This window comes from Mastacembelus armatus, chromosome 2, assembly GCF_900324485.2.
Source record: "Mastacembelus armatus chromosome 2, fMasArm1.2, whole genome shotgun sequence".
In the NCBI taxonomy this organism is placed as follows: domain Eukaryota; kingdom Metazoa; phylum Chordata; class Actinopteri; order Synbranchiformes; family Mastacembelidae; genus Mastacembelus; species Mastacembelus armatus.
In genome coordinates, this window is record NC_046634.1 from 7,032,477 (window position 1) to 7,050,013 (window position 17,537).

The 17,537-nt window shown below is 40.6% G+C and overlaps 3 protein-coding genes and 1 long non-coding RNA gene across 4 annotated transcripts in view; 1 reads left to right on the forward strand and 3 right to left on the reverse strand.

Annotated features, from left to right (window-relative positions):
• Positions 1 to 10,271: 10,271 nt before the first annotated feature.
• ccdc122 (coiled-coil domain containing 122) lies at positions 10,272 to 12,306 on the reverse strand. Its single transcript, XM_033325609.1, has 5 exons — positions 11,846 to 12,306; positions 11,563 to 11,679; positions 11,250 to 11,323; positions 11,043 to 11,122; positions 10,272 to 10,466 (listed from the first exon to the last, which is right to left on the reverse strand). The coding sequence occupies exons 1-5, from the start codon at positions 12,227 to 12,229 to the stop codon at positions 10,378 to 10,380; spliced, it is 744 nt and encodes a 247-aa protein (XP_033181500.1). The 5' UTR covers positions 12,230 to 12,306; the 3' UTR covers positions 10,272 to 10,377.
• Positions 12,307 to 12,543: 237 nt separating this feature from the next.
• LOC117152733 (uncharacterized) lies at positions 12,544 to 15,600 on the reverse strand. The gene is made up of 3 exons (XR_004463254.1): positions 15,555 to 15,600; positions 15,364 to 15,454; positions 12,544 to 12,681 (listed from the first exon to the last, which is right to left on the reverse strand). It is a non-coding gene; the product is annotated as an uncharacterized LOC117152733 (long non-coding RNA).
• Positions 13,159 to 15,997, forward strand: mtrf1 (mitochondrial translational release factor 1). The gene is made up of 9 exons (XM_026302260.2): positions 13,159 to 13,682; positions 13,768 to 13,865; positions 14,046 to 14,127; positions 14,244 to 14,351; positions 14,666 to 14,838; positions 14,928 to 15,045; positions 15,152 to 15,288; positions 15,370 to 15,468; positions 15,616 to 15,997. Exons 1-9 carry the CDS (start codon positions 13,295 to 13,297, stop codon positions 15,751 to 15,753), a joined length of 1,341 nt encoding a protein of 446 aa, XP_026158045.1. The 5' UTR covers positions 13,159 to 13,294; the 3' UTR covers positions 15,754 to 15,997.
• A 575-nt stretch (positions 15,998 to 16,572) lies between these two features.
• Positions 16,573 to 17,537, reverse strand: part of wbp4 (WW domain binding protein 4) — a 2,883-nt gene continuing 1,918 nt past the window's right edge. Inside the window, exons 9-10 of the mRNA XM_026302261.1 lie at positions 17,261 to 17,487; positions 16,573 to 17,133 (exon numbers count right to left, since the gene is read on the reverse strand). Coding sequence (XP_026158046.1) covers positions 16,932 to 17,133; positions 17,261 to 17,487 — 429 coding nt within the window. The 3' untranslated portion in view covers positions 16,573 to 16,931. The remainder of the gene's footprint in view (positions 17,134 to 17,260; positions 17,488 to 17,537) is intronic.

Here is a 17,537-nt window from a genome sequence, read left to right on the forward strand (position 1 = left end):
TTTCAGGGAAACAACCAGACCTGCTACACTGGCTGCAGTTAACTGGAGGTGCAGCTGATTGAATGAAGAGGCTACAGCCTATGTGGGTCACATCTGGGAAGCAGCTGATGGGAGGTGTGAACACGCGACTGCACTGAAATAGAATATGAGAGATGAGGTAAGAGTCACGCTGAACATAAGAGCTCCATCACCTGCACAGAGGAAACATTTCAGAGAAAATGCAGAAGCCACAAACACATCGTGAAGCAGAAACACCTCTTCATGCATCTGACAAGTTTTCTGACTTCATCAAACAGAATATTCAAAAATATTCGCTCCTGCATAAAAATGATCATTCAAACACAAACCGAGAGAGAGCAGCTACAGTGGTGTGAAAGAGTGTTGGCCCCCTTCCTGATTTCTTATTTTTTTGCATGTTTGTCACACTTTAATGTTTCAGATCATCAAACAAATTGAAATATTAGTCAAAGAGAACACAAGTAAACACACAGTTCAGTTATGTTTTAACTGGGGGGGGGCAAACACTTTTTCGCACAGGGCCATGTAGTTTTGGATTTTGTTTTCCCTTAATAATAAAAACCTTCATTCAAAAACTGCATGATGTGTTTACTTGTGTTCTCTGTGACTAATATTTCAATTTGTTTGATGATCTGAAACATTAAAGTGTGACAAACATGCAAAAAAATAAGAAATCAGGAAGGGGGCCAACACTCTTTCACACCACTGTATATGGTCTTTAAAGCCTCAAGGCAGAGTTGGACAAGAGGTCATATGACCCAGTTCATCATTAAGACCTTAATTTGTATTGGTTATCTACTCTTTCCCTCAAGTCGGCTGGTCTATATTTCACATTTGACACTATGACATGGATTTGCTAAATTTTACGTTGGATTTCCTCCTGCTTTCTGTCTGTTAGTCACCATTGGTGCACCGCGTTAAAGAAATGTTTGCTCTCTGTTTCTGGGTGGACGCTGTAAACTTTAAATTCTTACAGGAGTTTTTTGTTTTCATTCACGAACAGTGATCCTTAAACAGACCGAACAGTCTCTTAGGAAAGGATGTAGTTCAGGCAAGATGCATTATGATCATGTTCTCCACATAAACAATACCAGCCTACATTTAGGGCCAGACCTCAGCAGGTCCATTCTCCAGTGTGTCCTTAGTCCAAAGTCACATACCTCACATACCTCCTCTTCGCCAGGCTAGAGCCCTCTAAAATTTCAAAACAATTGCAGACGAGAACACGAAGGCACATAGCTCATGCCCCCCCACTGGGGAGAGAAGGGGATTATGGGGGATTATGGTCCTGTTTTATCCTCCACTTTTCCTCCCTTTAGAACCTTCTCTCCATCCCTGGGTTTTTAAAAACAGTTTCATCCTAAAACCTCTGTCCTTGTGACGGTGAGCAATGTGATTTTGGACTGCAGATCATTTAAGTGTACAGTTGAACCTCTTACTGTGTTGTCCATAGTTAGTGATTTTTCTTTACTCAGCTTGTCTGTATGAAATATTTCTCTGAAATGTTGGTCTGGTTTGACTGGTTTCCCAAACACAGTGTCACTGTGAATTTATTGGTGTTGATTTATTGCTTTTGAAAACAAGAATGTAAAGTAGTTTATTAATAATGGCACTTGTTCCAAATAGACAGCAGTAAATATGCCATGACGCTAAATGAGAGTTCGATTCTCCGTATGTGAAATTTGCTTTTATTCTTTGTTTGTTTTGGCCGACACTGACATGCTTTCAGTTTGTCTGCCAGCGAATGTATGTGTGTCTTTTCTGTGCAGTCATTAACCACTATTGAACTGACACAGCAGGAGAGACAACAAAGCTGCATCCACTTAAAGAGCTTTTCCTCTTAATCAGGTTGTTTATGGCCCAGGTTGTTCCAGTTTATTAGAAAGATGCTTGAAGGACTAAAGTTTATGAGCCATTACAACTTATATTAAAGCAAGATGTGTTCACTGCAAGCACATCCACTGTGTGCATGTTGCTGTATCACTGTTTAAGATTTGCCTTTGGAAATCAAGCCAGCTTTAGACATTCAACGTCAGCCATGTTAAATATGAATCTAACGTTTGCTTAATGATCTGATCTAATCTAATCTAGGATTGAGAAGTTGCCTCACACTGGATTTGATAGTAATAGATTTTCGTAAAATCGTAAACATGGTCAGCTGTTTCATGAAATAACATGCAAATGTTGACATCATCCTGTTCGGCGACAGAGGACACGCACAGCTGTCACTGTGCCTCCGTGAGCGTTTAAGACGTGCGTCCAATGTCTTCACGCGGGTACTCAGCACTCCCAGTTCAGAGCAGTGAAAAGAGAAGTCTTGAACCTTGTGTGGTGCAGTAATGTGACAACAGCAATCTCAGAAATAGCCTGAACATTCAGCACTGATGCTTCTTGTCATGTGACGTGAACGTGAGCTGAGTGAGAAAAGTGGGTGTGTTTGAGCAGGCTTGCACCAAACGGTTAGACAATGCCTGAGGCCTCTCAGTGAAGCGGGAGCATAGATCTGTTAAAAGCCATGAAAACCTGATCCTAGATTAGCATAGACCCTGGAGTCTTTGTGTAAGTAGGTAAATAAGCAGATGATGGCATCATCTGGCTGACATCTGCCTGAGTTTGTAAGGATGGAGAGTGGGTATGCTCAGTGTACAGAAAATTTGACAAAGCAAAGTTAAACAAGCCCTGGCTTCCCCCAAAAGCATATTTGCTCTGAGTTCATTTTTAGTCTAGTTGAAGGAACCTCTCAGCTGTTTCCAGAGACACAAGAGAACTTCCTTTGCATTTGTTTTCTTGTTGTAGAACTGTTCCGGGAGCAATGTGGTTTTTTCACTTTGACAGCTATTTAACAGACATTTTGTGGCTGGAGCTGATCTAGCTCAGTCTGCTGTTAGAGACCAGCACTTTTACTGTAGCACCTTTAATGCATGAACTTTTATTTTTAACAAGACTCCTATAATATTTAAATTGTATCAATAGTACATTTTTAAAAAATTGACTTGGTTTCTAAATGTTAAAAGTACACTGGATACATGACGAATAAACACTGTAATTCTGTACTGTAGGAAATGAATAATATTTCTGAGCTCTTTGATTGGTAAGACAAGACAAATGTCATGAATACTGGAAGTGCTCCTTTAAATTTTTCCCTTCTTAAATCCGTCGGTCCTGTCACGTTTTCAGTCCAGCTCCAAGCAGCAGACAGCAGCACGTGGAACCATCATCAGCAGGAAGAAAGTGCAGGCACAGACAAGAAAAGCAGCACAAACACAGTGAAGCAGTTAGGGATACGTGCAGTCCAGGGATGGCAGTAAAAACCGTTTACTTCTATTCATTCACATCATCCATCTGCAGCTTCAGTGCAGCCTTTGGCACATGAGGTTCTGCGGTTTGAAATGGCATCTGCTGACAGCCAAGCCAGATATGTGATGCCACCATTGCCATATGAAAGTCAGATCTGTTCACTGGAAGGCAGTGAAGGCCAGACTGAAGACCTGGGCACAACCTGAACTGGCTGGGACTAATTTACTGTCCTCAGCTGATAAACAACACTTCGTGAGACAGACTCAGGAATCACAGTGATCAAGGGTTTCTGAGGCGTGTGTTTTCTATATGACGTGATGCCTCGTCATGTCATGTCTGAACTAGCCACTCTTCCACAAGCTCCAGGAACTCTGTGCAACCTGACATTTATTAGTTTTCTGAGAAAATAATGGAGTAGAACAGACACTGAACACCTTTATTGTTAAATAATCACTCTTTCAAATGAGATTTACACTATGTAGAGTCACACAGTGAGCTGATATCACAGTGAGCTCCCACCACAAGCTCTCCACAGGGGCCTTGAGGAGTATAGTATATATATACAGTGTGTACATGTAGCATACAGCTGTGACCAACACGTATCCACAAATGCATCACTGTCACTTCGTATGCACGCACAGACGCCTGCGTTCTGAGCATTGTTTTTAATATTGCATCAGTGCAGTACACAGCGTCCTGTAACAGAACAGGTGCAGAGCAGCGTTATAAATGAGCATCAAACGTGGGACACATAAAACCTCTAGTTCACAGCAAATACTGTAAAATCCAGATGATTAGATATTTATAAATGATTGCTCGTATCTGGCTCCTGGTTTTGCTGTTTGTGTAAAAATTACTTCACGTTTATTAACTGTAAGATCACAAGTCATATGATTTTTATTTATTTATTTTTTTTACATTGACTAATTTGACAAACAAATTAAACATTTAGATTTGTTAGCACTAAATTCTACTTAGTTATAGCCCCAGAACAACCCACTGGAGTAATAAGCTTTGTAATTATTAGCACATGCTTGTACTCTCTCACTGTCACACACCAGTGCATACTGTTGATTTAATGTCTCCACATTTTTTGAGGTACTCTGAGCTTCAGGGCTTTTTCATATCTCCTGTTATTCTCAGAAAAGACCTCATCTCATCCAGCACTTAAATACTGTAGCTTGGCGTTGAAGTGAAGTACTACTCACACAAAGTCAGGCTGATAAATGTTCACGAAGAAATGCACAGGCAGACCAACCGCAGAGTGAGACGTCAAACTGAAGCAGAGGAAGGGTTAGTGTTTCAGCTTTTCATGGTTTCACCCATTCACTGGTTTAAAGGTAATGTATCACTTGTAATTTGTCAGTTTTAGAATATTCTGTGTCACTGCTGTCATGACTTAGAGACATCATGAATCAGAAAACTGCTGCAGCATGTCCAGCAGCATGCTTTCAGGGATTATTTCCCAAGCATGTCCTTCTGTAGGTGCCAAGTGACTGACATGACACAGCCTCATGTAACAATGCATGTTGGTGTAAAGCGTCGCAGCTTGATAAAATAAAAAATGTTTGGCAAAGCCAAAATCAGGTTTAGTGTTTAAGTTTTTATTCTTTATTTATTAGAGACTAAAATGGTCTGTAGGGCCCGCAGCCACCGAGACAGCTGAGGTTCTCCTTAGAAAAACAAAAAGGCAAATATTGGTGTATAGCTGCCCACACACACCTGGTGTACAGTAAGAAGTGGTCAATAAGCAGCGTCTTCATGAGGAGGAGTTGAAAAGGCTGCTGGGTGTGTTTGCATAATGTGTTTATCTCAGCCTGGAGCCTCCTTTTAAAGTGACTGTCGTTTTTATTGCAGTGTATATATGAGAGGATGATATTTAGCCCACATTTCTAGTGTTTGACATTGAGTTTGTGGGAGATAAAGTCTAGTCTTTTGTTTCTCCCTGGCAGTGTTCAGCGCCCTGTGAAATAGTGATAAAAATGCAGCTGTGGTTTCTGTGAGGGGAAATGAATAAGAAGAGTTTGTACAGGACAGTGAAGAGTGTTTATATCTCTGCATGATTCCTGGGTTTTAGTTCTGTTACTTCCTTCCCAGGTTATTCCATAATTTATTGTCTCCCTGTTCTGTGTGCGATTAGGATACAAGTTAGTGCATGCCCCCCTCCTCCTGCCAGCACACACACTTGACGTAATGCAGGACCCGGGACTCCCTGCTGCTCCCTCTAGCTGCCCTACTTTCTGTCTGCAGAGCAACAAAATAAACCCTTCTTATGTTTTGTGGTGCTGTTGCAAGAGAGGCCTGAGTTTCTAGTCTAGTGTCGTAGACTGCAGTGTGTATCTACAACACAATTAGTGTCCCAAAGATGTGCTGCGCTAAAAACCTAAGGGCTGTCTGAGCATTTATGAGCTCAGATTAAATTATAGACATGTTCATGCTAAATCAGGTTTACAAACAACAGAATGTCACATATTTGGATCAGGGTGATTTTTAATCTGCATCCCTGTGTATTCTTTACATAGGCCTTAGTCATCAGTATGTTGATATGCCCAGATAGCAATGTTCATATTACGGTGTGCTGAACGGGTATAGGCTAATTAATACCTTTATCAGAAGAAATGTCTGCAGTGGCAAGAATTTCTGCGTGGTATGTTTACATGAGACAGACGTTACTGTAGGAGATGCTTTATGCTTTTACTTTAGTAGCATTTGGAATGCAGGATTTTTACTGAGGAGTTCCCCCATCACCATGATTAGTGCTCAGGATTTCAGAGGGCAAAATGCTGAGCGGTGTTTCCAAAGATGACTCACTGCTGGGTGGGGGTGCACACCTCCAGGTGCGGCACTGAGACAACATATATCACATCCAGTATACTCTGTACTTTGTGTGTTTATGTGTGTGTAAGTGGATTCTTGACTCATTTGAGTGTAAACTACTACAATTTGTGTCACTATGTGGTGAGTGGTAGTTGCATTTCTTTAAACAAACACATGCTGCCCACATGGTGGTAACAGTATAATCTTGATGGATGCTGTGGTTTCTGAATGTGTCTAAACATTTGATGTAGGACCTCTGCCCTGGATACCAGGGCATTAAAGAATGTGTCTGTGCGTGTTTGTTTGTGTCGCTCAGGTGTATGGCAGGGTGGAGCACTGTTTTGGGCGTGTGTGTGTTAAAGGATTATTTATTATGTCTATTTCTGGCCTGGGCTGTTTCCTGGAGTTAAGTGAGATGTTAAACCTAACTTCTCTCATCCTAAAACACAGTCAGAGTCAGTTGAGGACCATTTCGTGCCTGTGCAAATTACAACATTGCTCCAACTAATGTCCAGCCACACCCAAAAACAGCCATGAATGTTTTTACCTGGTTTCTGTGATACCAAGAAAAGGGCACAGCTTCTACACTACCTAGAAACCTTAAATAAACACGCTTGTGACTCACTCAGTGGGCTTGTCTTAATTGGAAAGAAGAAAAGAATTTAATCATGAAAACAAGGCAGGATGTGTAAAACTGGTTTGAAAGGTCAGGTGTTTATACCTGTAAACTGGTGAGCAGGTGACATGTTGTTTCGTTTAACAAGGACCAGTGGGAACAATTAGAGATGCAGCGTCACAGTGGTTTCCCCTGCGTGTTCAGCCCTGCCTGCTGAGAGATATCCCCTCCTCACTTTTTAATGTGCTAATCCACAAACTATCATCGGAGCGGCCTCTTGACTCAGGATTTCTTCTTTGTGAACAGAGATGTCTGGATTAGAGTGCAGCTGATAAGGTTTTTTTGAGACTGATACCAATTCTGATATTTTATTGTTTTACAACCCGATAAGCCGATATATTGATCGATATTCTTTTGTCCTCCCAACATTTTTTTTGAGCCCTCACCAAGACAACTTGACATAATGTAGTTTGATATGACCATACATCTGTTTTTTTGATAGTGAACAGTATTGAACTGTATTTGAACATCGAATGACATTAGATTCATCTTCTGTCTCTGCTTTTCGTTTTGTCATATTTCGACCATTATAAACACTGATAGAGATTTATTTGTAGATAGCACATATCGGCCAATTATATCAGCCAGCCAATTTATTGGACAGGCTCCAGTCTGGAAAACTTTACAGAGCCACTTAATTACTTGAACAAATAGAAGTTTCTTTTTAGGTCTCTGGAGGTAAATCCACACTCGAGCTGTATATAGGCTGTTGCCCCAGGGGCTGAGAAACACTAAGGCTCTTAAAGCCATGGAGAAACAATTACCAAGAGCAGTGAAATGTAGGTTTCTCTGGAAAATGATGCAAACAAACATGGCACTCTCTCCTTTCTCCACAGCATGGAGAGAGGGGACATTGGCTGTCTGGGGCACAAGTGTATTTCTTGTTCCCAGGAAGCTCATGCCACATTTTCTTGTGTGTGAACTGCTTGATTCACAGAGGAAAACACAATTAACGTAAAAGTATTTCAGGAAAGAAAAGGTGCAACAACACACCTGAGCGAGAGGAGTGTCAGCGATAGGGGTTGTTACAGCTGCAGTGATGAGCTGATTAATTAGCAGAAAATGTATTTGTCTAATTGCTTAAAACATTCCAGTTTTAGCCTCTCAACTGTAGTGTATCTGTCACCTCACAGCAAGAGAAAACCTGGAAGCATCTCATGTCTGAAATAATTTTTTTCTCAGAAATGTTTTCCAGATTTATAATAACCTGCTTCTTGAAACTGTCCCCTGAGGTATGTTGGCTGTGCAAAACATTCTGACAAAACAGACACTCAGCTTGTTACTGTAAATGGCAGGTGGTGGAGTGATTGCAGGTGCTGCCCAACAATAAGGAATGTGATCTGTCCAAAGCAGACGAGTGAAAACACCTGAGGAAAGATGTAATGCTTCATTAGTGAAGAATTAACCTCAGATGTGTTCAGAATGACTGTGGCTGAGGTCGGAGATAAAGTTCCAGTATGTAGATCTGCACAACTGCACATGCACACACATATACACGCACTGTATACTAAGAAATGACAATAAAGTGGAATCTAATCTAATCTACAGGTGAGATTAAATCACTAAAAACATAGTGAAAACATACACACATTTCAGTATTCCCCTCGGTGCATCACCTGTTTCGTTTTGCATTTCCACCACTAGGTTTCAGCAGAGCTTCCTACATCTGCTGAACTCTGCAGTAACTGTACCTTAGTTTAGGTATTTATTACACACAACCCAACACTTAGGCATGGATGTAATGATTTATCAAACTATCTCTGGCAGCTGTCTCCACCTCCATGTTACATAAATGGGCAGAGAGCCAGAGGAGACACAAACAGCTATAACTGTGTCACTCAGACATATTTAGTCATGCACAAGAAGAGGAGAAACCTTAACGTGAGGTGTGCAGGGCTGCGACTGTGTACAACAAAATCCACCCAGAGGATGAAATGAAATATTATGTTCTGTTCTGCTTCTATAGCAAGTATTTCCCTCCATCCTTAAAGATTTATAGCAGCATGAGTTTATGGCTTCAACAGTTGATTCATTCATTTTATTCAGCAAAAGGGGAAAAACAAGTCACTAGTTAATTTTCTTTTTAGCTACTATTTTAATGCTTTACTGTTAGAACATTAACTGTAGATAAAAAGTAGGCAGTACTTTTTTTTTTTTTCCCGTCAACTCAAATCTTCTCATGTCTGGATTTTGACAGTGAACGATGTTTAGAGAGGCTGTAGTTTGAAAATCAACCTGAACTAAAACTGAGCAGAACAAAAATAGTGTTTGAAACTGTGCACAATCCTCCCCCATCTCCAGTGGAAATGACACCTTTGATCAGAACAGAAAGACTCTTACAATTACAGTTCACGCTGTTCAAGAAGTTCGTCTCAAACTGTCCCCGACGTGTAAGGAAAGACAGTTGATCACTAAAGTAGTAGTTTCAATGTGAAATAATTCTCACTGAGAACATGAAGAATGACTCAGGACTCAAGCCAATTTTACAAACTACATTTTAACAACAGATACATCCTTGTGCTGTAAAAACAGCCTTTACAGATGATGTACTCGAACAAAGTTGAATGTTTTTTGTCTCTCACAGGAAAAAAAAATGGACATATGGTCATTGCTTTATTTTGTTCCCATTGGCTGGTAAATCCCTATCTCCCCCTCCATCTTCTCTATTTCACCAGTCAAATATATTTTAAAATGACACTTAATGCCAAACTACAATAGACGAATGTGTCACAGCCAAATAAATAAAACCAGCAAGTGGTAGAAGGCTGGTGCCAAATTCAGTCCCCACTCAGACAGGCTTCATTAGCTGAGAGAGGATATGGATGGCGTTTATTTAAAGAATTACTTACAGAGAACTCCCTGCGTGAAACTGCTCCTCCAACTGCTTTTCCTTGCATTGTGTATTTATGCAAGCACAACACAGTGCACGTATATGGCATACTCTCTGGAACAATATTTGTCTACATTATGAGATTAAAGTTCATTTTTATGTGATAAAATAACTTAAGAAGGCACCAAGGCTTAAAAAGTGTGAAGAACAAATAGCTGTGGCACTGTGAGTGTGAGTGTACACACATGTGCTTGTACTGTACAATGTGAATTCTCAAATTAACCAGTAAGTAAGTTTCTAAATGTACTGGACTGTCCTTTCTACAAGGGAGTTTTGGGCAGTTTGCCAATATTATGTCTGAAATTCGTGTGTGTAACAATGTGTGTGTGTTTTGACAGTTTGAGTAGAGGCAGCCTGGGCTGAGCAGCGTCAACAGGGCAGAGCAGAGTGTGGTCAGACAGAGCAGTGCTGCGGCACAGCACACATCCACACCGCTGTGGTGAACTTCCCAAGTTCTCCTTTAAGGAAGTGACCCACTACAATACAATTTTAGTCAAAACAGTCAAACATGGTCCTTCAGCTTACTGACGTTCAACCAGACTTTTGCATGTGCTTTTGGATTTTGTTTGTGTTTGTGCTTTGTGCCCAGGGGCCATCATAGTTAGTGGCTATATAAGGTCGTCCTCTCATGAGGAGTAACTTCATTGATGAGGAGTCACATTGTTGGGTGAGTTATGAGTTATGGATGAAGTAGCACAGTTACACCCTTGTTAGCAGGCAATGGGACCGTCATGTTGCAGACCATCAGGCGATGCAGTGAAGCAGAAGCTGGAACAGCATGTACCAAAACAACATCGTCACATTGACAGTTATAGAGTGAACACTTGGCTTTGTTTCATATGGGTCAGTGTTGTGCACACTGACTGGACAAACAGAGTCACTATCAGTACTTGACCCAAAATCCCATCCCATGCCCTGTTGACATTGCTCCTGATTTTGTTGTGACAGCTGCAAGGGAGTAGAGCACTCCTGCATACTGTCCTATTATCAAAGCAAATCAAATAATGTGAGAACAGAAAAATGTTTTAATAAAATCTGTACATTTAAAGGAACACGTTCAGCAATAATGTGGATGTTAATATACAGTATGTAGCGGTCTGAGGGTTGTGTGTTTTTATATATCATATATATTGAGTTGACACTGCTGCCCTCAGCTGGTTAACTTTAGTAACAGCAACAACTCAACCCATTACAATAATATGGGCTTTTACATTTATTCTGACACTAAAATAATCAACCTATAATCATTAAAGTTCAAAGGACTGGATATTCACTTACATATAAGAGGGTTTCATAAATCATATTTATCTGAATTAGGCGAGCCAAACAGTCCAGTTTAATGACCAGAGTCTTGTGATGACTCCTGCTGCCTCTTAAGCTCAGCTAGCTGTGTCTCCATGCGGTAAATTTCTTCAGACATTTGCCTAAAGTAAAGCAGACACAGTTTAGTAGCATTTAATATGTGGAAACTTATTTCAATCAGTGCTTTCCTGTCTCAATATGAATATTTGAAAATTACTATTTTTAATAGTTTAATAGTTTAATAGTTACCTGTGGGCAGCCTGGGCCCTGCTCAGTTGACAATGGAGACGCTTGATGATGGCGTCACAGCGTTTGTTCTGGATCTGAGAGTGAAAACGCACAAACAAATTCAGTTTTCAGACTTTCCTTTGGGGATAAATAAGGAAGTCAGACAATGATCATGGACTTAAGTTTTAATCTGCTGCTGTTCTGATACGAAAAGGGCCACAAAAATATTAATATAATCATTTATTTAATAGACAAATTAATATCTATTTATTATTTTCATCTTTAGTAATAAATGGGACAAATTCGCTCTCGACAATTCATCTCTTTACTTTACCTCTATGTCTTTCTTTATCTGAGCATGAGATTCCAACTCTTTTTGTAACTGCTGTCTTTTCCCAGCTATGGTCTTCCTTGTCACAGAGATCTCCTTTTTCAGAGCATCGACCTCTCTCTGTTGAAAGAATCAATAGAAAGATTGAAAAGAGCAAAGGAAAAGAATTTCAGATTTGTCATTTGGAGACATACAGTATTGACTAAAGAAACAAATAGCATAAAGAACAAATATCTAAAGATTAAAATTCTGTATAATTCAGGATCATCCAGACAGTTTTATTTACCTTTGCCATTTTCACCATGTTTCCATTTGGATTCTCCAAATCTTCCTTTAGCTCCTCTTTCTTCTGTGTCAGCATCCTGACCAGTGCTCTCTTCTTTTCTAGCTCTGCATGGGCCTGTGTGTGCCTCGCCGCGTGCAAAACTGCTTCTCTGTGACTTTCCATCTTATTTCGGTAAGTGTTGAACACTTCCACTACCATGTGAGCGTGCTCTTCCTCCTCGCTTATACGAATGTGAAGTTGTGTGTTGTCTATGCTGATGGCTGCACAGCGATCATGCAGGGCTTTTGTCTGGCGCTCCAGGTGCTCTATCCCACGCTCCAGGATTAGGATTTCACTCACTTTGGATCTCAGGTCCAGCTCTGCCATCTCACATTTCTTCTCCATATCTGAAAGAGTTGCCTGGAAAAAGGAGCATAATTCTTTCCAACCAAAAGGTCTAAACCATTGTAAACTCCCCAAAATGAAGCGAGCAGGTTGATGATCTTTTTGAGACGGTGAACAAACAAGTCTCCAGGATGAATATAAGAAATTCTGAAACATTTTCTTAACTATTCTATTGCAGCAACATGTAGATCCATTAAACTGACTTAGCTATAGTCAGTCTGCCCATCATGCCAGGTTCACACACTCTCTTATAGTTGGCAGTAGTAAACAGTAAGATAATATAAAAGTGTTTTTAGAGAGACTGGGTTTCTAAAGCCTATTGTAAATAAGGTGAACCTGCAGGGAGCTCAGTGTCTTTTCTTTCTCTTTGAGGGCCTCAGTCTGGGCCTGGCCATGCTGACTGACATCCTCCACCGCTTTGGTTAATGAAGATCCAAGAATCTCCTGCGTTCCTGAAGAGAAAATGTTGTGAAGTTTCTGTTAAAGCAGCAGATTATTAAAGTAACTAGTCACAATCACATTTTCCATGAAGCTCTTGGTAAATCTTGCTAATAGTATTTCGGGCTGTCCTCTTTTCATATTTTAGACACCTTTTGTCAGTATAGAACATGTTTGGCCTTAAAAGTAAAAGTTACCAAAGCTAAAATTAACTGGGTTATTTCTAGCTACCGCTAACTAGCTAACACTTAAATGTTAATTAACCGTTAGCAGGTTTAACGTGAGGTAACTTCGCTAATATTTAGCAAAATTCACATTAATAACAGCTCGTTAAACATGAAAACACCAGTTTCTGTTTATTATTAGTCAATGAAATAATTTATATCAGTCTACCATCTTCATTAACACTCAATTCGGGCATTTTGTCAAACGTCTTATATGTTCGCTAGCATCAAACGTCAAAATCAGCTACAATAAAACTACAGTTCCCAGAATTCCCTCCTCACAGTACATCCGGTCTCTCTCACTGCTAGCTTCAGGAGCTAGCTAACTTTAGTGTCTTTGGCAGTTGTAAACAACGCGTGTAAATATTGTTTTCCTTTAATTATCGCTGTTAAATGTGGTCAAATGCTCGTCGGTCGCTGGTGTCGCCTGTGCTCTTTGTGCAGCCGTGTAGTTTACGGCACAGGAGGAGGATGGAGGGCACCGACAGGACACGATAGTCTGAAATGTGCTAACACTGCAGATGTCCATCACTGGGGCACGCTCACACCGAAACGCCTGTACCAAAGTGCTTTCGGGGACTTGTATGACAATGAGTCTGTGCAGACATATGTTCGGCAGCAGATGAGGGAGCACAGAGACCTCAGTGAGAAATTAGAGCATGCACACCTAAGCGAGACCGACAGAAAAGTGCTTGTAAAGAAACATGCAGAGCTGCTGCCTCTCGCCAGCGTGTTTGGTAGCATTGAACAAGCCCTGAAAGACCTTGAAGAAGTTCATTCACTTCTACATGGTGAGTCGGTTTCATTTCAATGTCCAGGTAGCGTGAAGATATTTCAGACTTTAAATTTCATGTTATGTTTTCCCTGTTTCTGCAGGTTCAGCTGGTGCCACAGATGAAGACCAGCAGCTGAGCCAGCTGTTGAAAGAGGAGGAAGCTCAAATCTCCCACAAGATTCTGACCTTAAGAAAAGATGTAAGAACACACGGCATCATTGACGGTTGTTTGATATCCTCCTAGATCTTATTTTTTTATACGTGTTTATAATCTATAATGTTGTCACCCTGTGTAAGTTTGACTTGACTGAATATTCAAATATGTGTAGAAATTTCTTATGTGACATTAAGTTAGTGAGCTTTTCTTCGTTCTTTCCAGCTGATCAAAGCTCTTGTGCCTGCAGACCCCCTTGACCCCAGTGATGTGGTGTTGGAGGTTGTGTCAGGACGGACAACCGGAGGTACAAAAGAATGAAAACAGTTTCTTTAAAACTGTTTGTTGTCACACTCAAATGAAACTGCTGGTAATTTATTACATGTTTTCTTATGCTTTGTAATATCTGTTTTGTTATTTAAGGTGACATCTGTCAGCAGTTCACCAGAGAAATGTTTGACATGTACCAGGGTTTTGCTTCTTACAAGAACTGGGACTTTGAGGTTTACAACTACACACCTGCTGAGTATGGTGAGTTATATTTTTGTCTCTGTATCATTCATCCTCTATTTTAGTCAAAATTAGCATTAGTGTGCATCAAAAGTTTCTTTAAAAGCTGAAATTATTAGTGACTTGATTGTTATTTTTTAGTGTTTGGTCTTTGCTATTTCTATATTAAGTTATCTTCACAGAAACACAGAGCTAAGAATTAATGTGGGGTGAACATATAGACTAGATGGCACTTTATTTTCTAAAATGTTGGGTGCAGACTCATTGCAGGTTGTTATACACATGACCAGAGGAAAAGCTGAAACTAAATCTATCCAACTGACTACTTTTCCCAGGTGGCTTGCACCATGCAGCGTTACGAATAGCTGGGGAGAATGTGTACAGACACCTGAAGCATGAAGGAGGAACACACCGGGTGCAGAGGATCCCTGAAGTGGGCCTGTCCTCCAGGATGCAGCGTATCCACACAGGAACCATGACTGTCATTATCCTGCCGCAGCCAGTGGAGGTACACTCTGCTGTTCTCTCATCACCAGCTGCTTTTTTGTCAGTCTGTGTTTATTAGCATGCTTTAAAAAATACTTTTTCTGCTCACAGTTTGACATCAACATTGATCCAAAGGATCTTCGCATCGACACATTTAGATCTCGAGGGGCTGGGGGCCAAAGTGTAAACACGACAGACAGTGCAGTGCGCATTGTTCATCTTCCCACTGGTAAAACGTGCAAGAAGAGTTTTAAAGCCAGACGGTTCAGCTTTAATGTCCTATAAAAAGTGGGCCATGTTGACCAGATTTATTTTAACCCCCCACCCCCTAACAGGTATAACTGCTGAGTGTCAGCAGACTCGCTCTCAGCTGCAGAACAGAGACACAGCCATGCGTATGCTGAGGGCCAGGGTGTACCAGAGCATCATGGGTAAAGAGACTGAGCAGAGGCATACAGCACGGAAGCAGCAGGTGAGTGAAATTCCTCTTGAAGACTTCACACGAAATAACACCTTATCACCAAGAAAATTAATGTAATTCACTGACCTACAGGTGGGCACACGTTCTCAGTCAGACAGGATTCGAACCTACAACTTCAGCCAGGATCGTGTCACAGACCACAGGACCGGATATGTTTCTAGAGATATTAAGGTTAGATATGAAGTGAGTGTTAGTGTGTCGCTAAAGAAACTGGTTTGTCATTTTAGGCGGCAAGGGTTGAATCTTTATTTTACTACCTTTGTAGCTGTTTTTGAGTCCTTCAACTCAAATTATTGTTGTATGTATGTTCATGTTTAGGAGTTCACGAGAGGAGGGAGGGCTCTCGATGATCTAATCTGTGACGTGCTTGAACACGCAGAGAAGGAGGCTCTTCTGGAGGTGGTGGACGGCAGCAGCAGTCTCAACCGACCAGAGTCTGGACTAACTGCAGAATGACACCTACAACTTACCGTCAGGTGGACACAACATACTGTGTTTGCCATTTGGTAGATGTGCTTCTCCAACACATCTTACTGTGACAACACACCACAGCTGAAACGGACTATTATTTCAATACTAATATTGCAGCTTTTGCTTGTGATGTAGTCACATTGCAAATGGTGCTATGTGCAAACGGGAGCCATTGGCCCTAATTAAGAGGCTTTTATTTTTGTAATAAAATTCAATTCCCCTCAAATAATGTATTTGGATAATTGTTATTCCTTAAATAATACCACTGTTTTATAAATGAAAAAATATGTATGCTAGTTAAAAAACAGCTAAGTACAGTAAAACTGACTTTTTACTTTGATATAAACATCCCCACTGTTGATGGTTCTTTGCCAACTAGGGTGCGGTAAAACCATCTATCAGCTTTATACACACACTCCTACCAAAAGCACATCACACCCAGCACACGAGTCACCTGACTACAGGCTGACTTGACTTCTAATTAAAGTATAAATGAATGTTTTCATCATGCCCGGACAAATTCTAGCTGGTGCCTGTGAAATGTATTTTGATCATTCATCACTGAGTTGTGGCTGAAAGATGTTTCCTCCAGTCAGTTAAATTTTCAAAATAATTGTACTAACAAGCTTGTTTTCACTAACCAGGCAGCCATTTATTGACAGCATGATTTCTGGTCATATATTGCTTCATGAAAGTATGACATAACACTTTAACTGACAAGAACTGCAATGATACTTCCATAAAGACTTACTAGCTTTTCATAACTTACCCTAGTGAAAAAATACACATATGGAAAATACAAAAAAAAAGTCAAATTTGCTCTGTATTTGTATGTCTTCAATTAACAGACTACAGAAAGTAATGCCTTGTCATTACTAGACTGATCACACTGGCATGTTGACAATACAAATATTGTTAATATTTGTGTATTGTACCAATCTACAGACTGACAGCTCCCAGTGCAAAGAACAAGGATTCTTTAGACACAGCTTTGTCCTAATAATATTAATACAAAAGGATATTTGTGTGTCCTAAGAAAAACAAACCTGAATACACTTTAAAGATGGAAATGATGGATTTAAATGTCAAAAATTCAAAGAAAGAAAATTTGTGCAAAAGTCTCTTTCTGCTGCAATCGGACTTTAGGATTTGATGCGTTTGGGTCAATCATCATCGTCTCTCTGCCGGAGGCTCCTGGATTTGCCATTCTGTGTCTTGTTTTTTCTGAATGAAGCAGGTCCACCTTCCTCTCCGAGGCCGGTGATGATGCGTTCCTTGAACTTTGGTTTGGGCTCTGGTGGCAGGTCGGATGGAGTGCTGGCTGTGCTTACGTCCACCTGGGGCAGCTGTAAGTCCACACTGGCACTGGAGAGGAAAGGTAAACCAACAGCTAGAGGCCTTTCAGTAGCTACTGGCACACATTTCTAATGTTCTGCACATCAATTATTGGTTAAATTCATGTTATATATCAGGATTTAAATGGGACACTTACTATGGATCCTGCTCTTGCTGGATCTGTTCCCAGGCTCCGTATGGGTTGGCAGCTTTTGGCTTTTTGGCTTGTGTCTTCCGTTGTGACAACTCTAACTCTTTCTTCTCAGGTTCAGCTGTTGTGCTTAGGATCTCTTCCCCGTTCTTTTCTTCAGCCTCCTCTTTATGATTGTCATCACTGGGTCTATCTTCTTCCTTCTTCTCTGGCTCATCCTCTGCTTTCCTTTTCTGAAAACAAAAACAATGTTTCATAGAATCCTGAAGAGCAGAGACTAAAA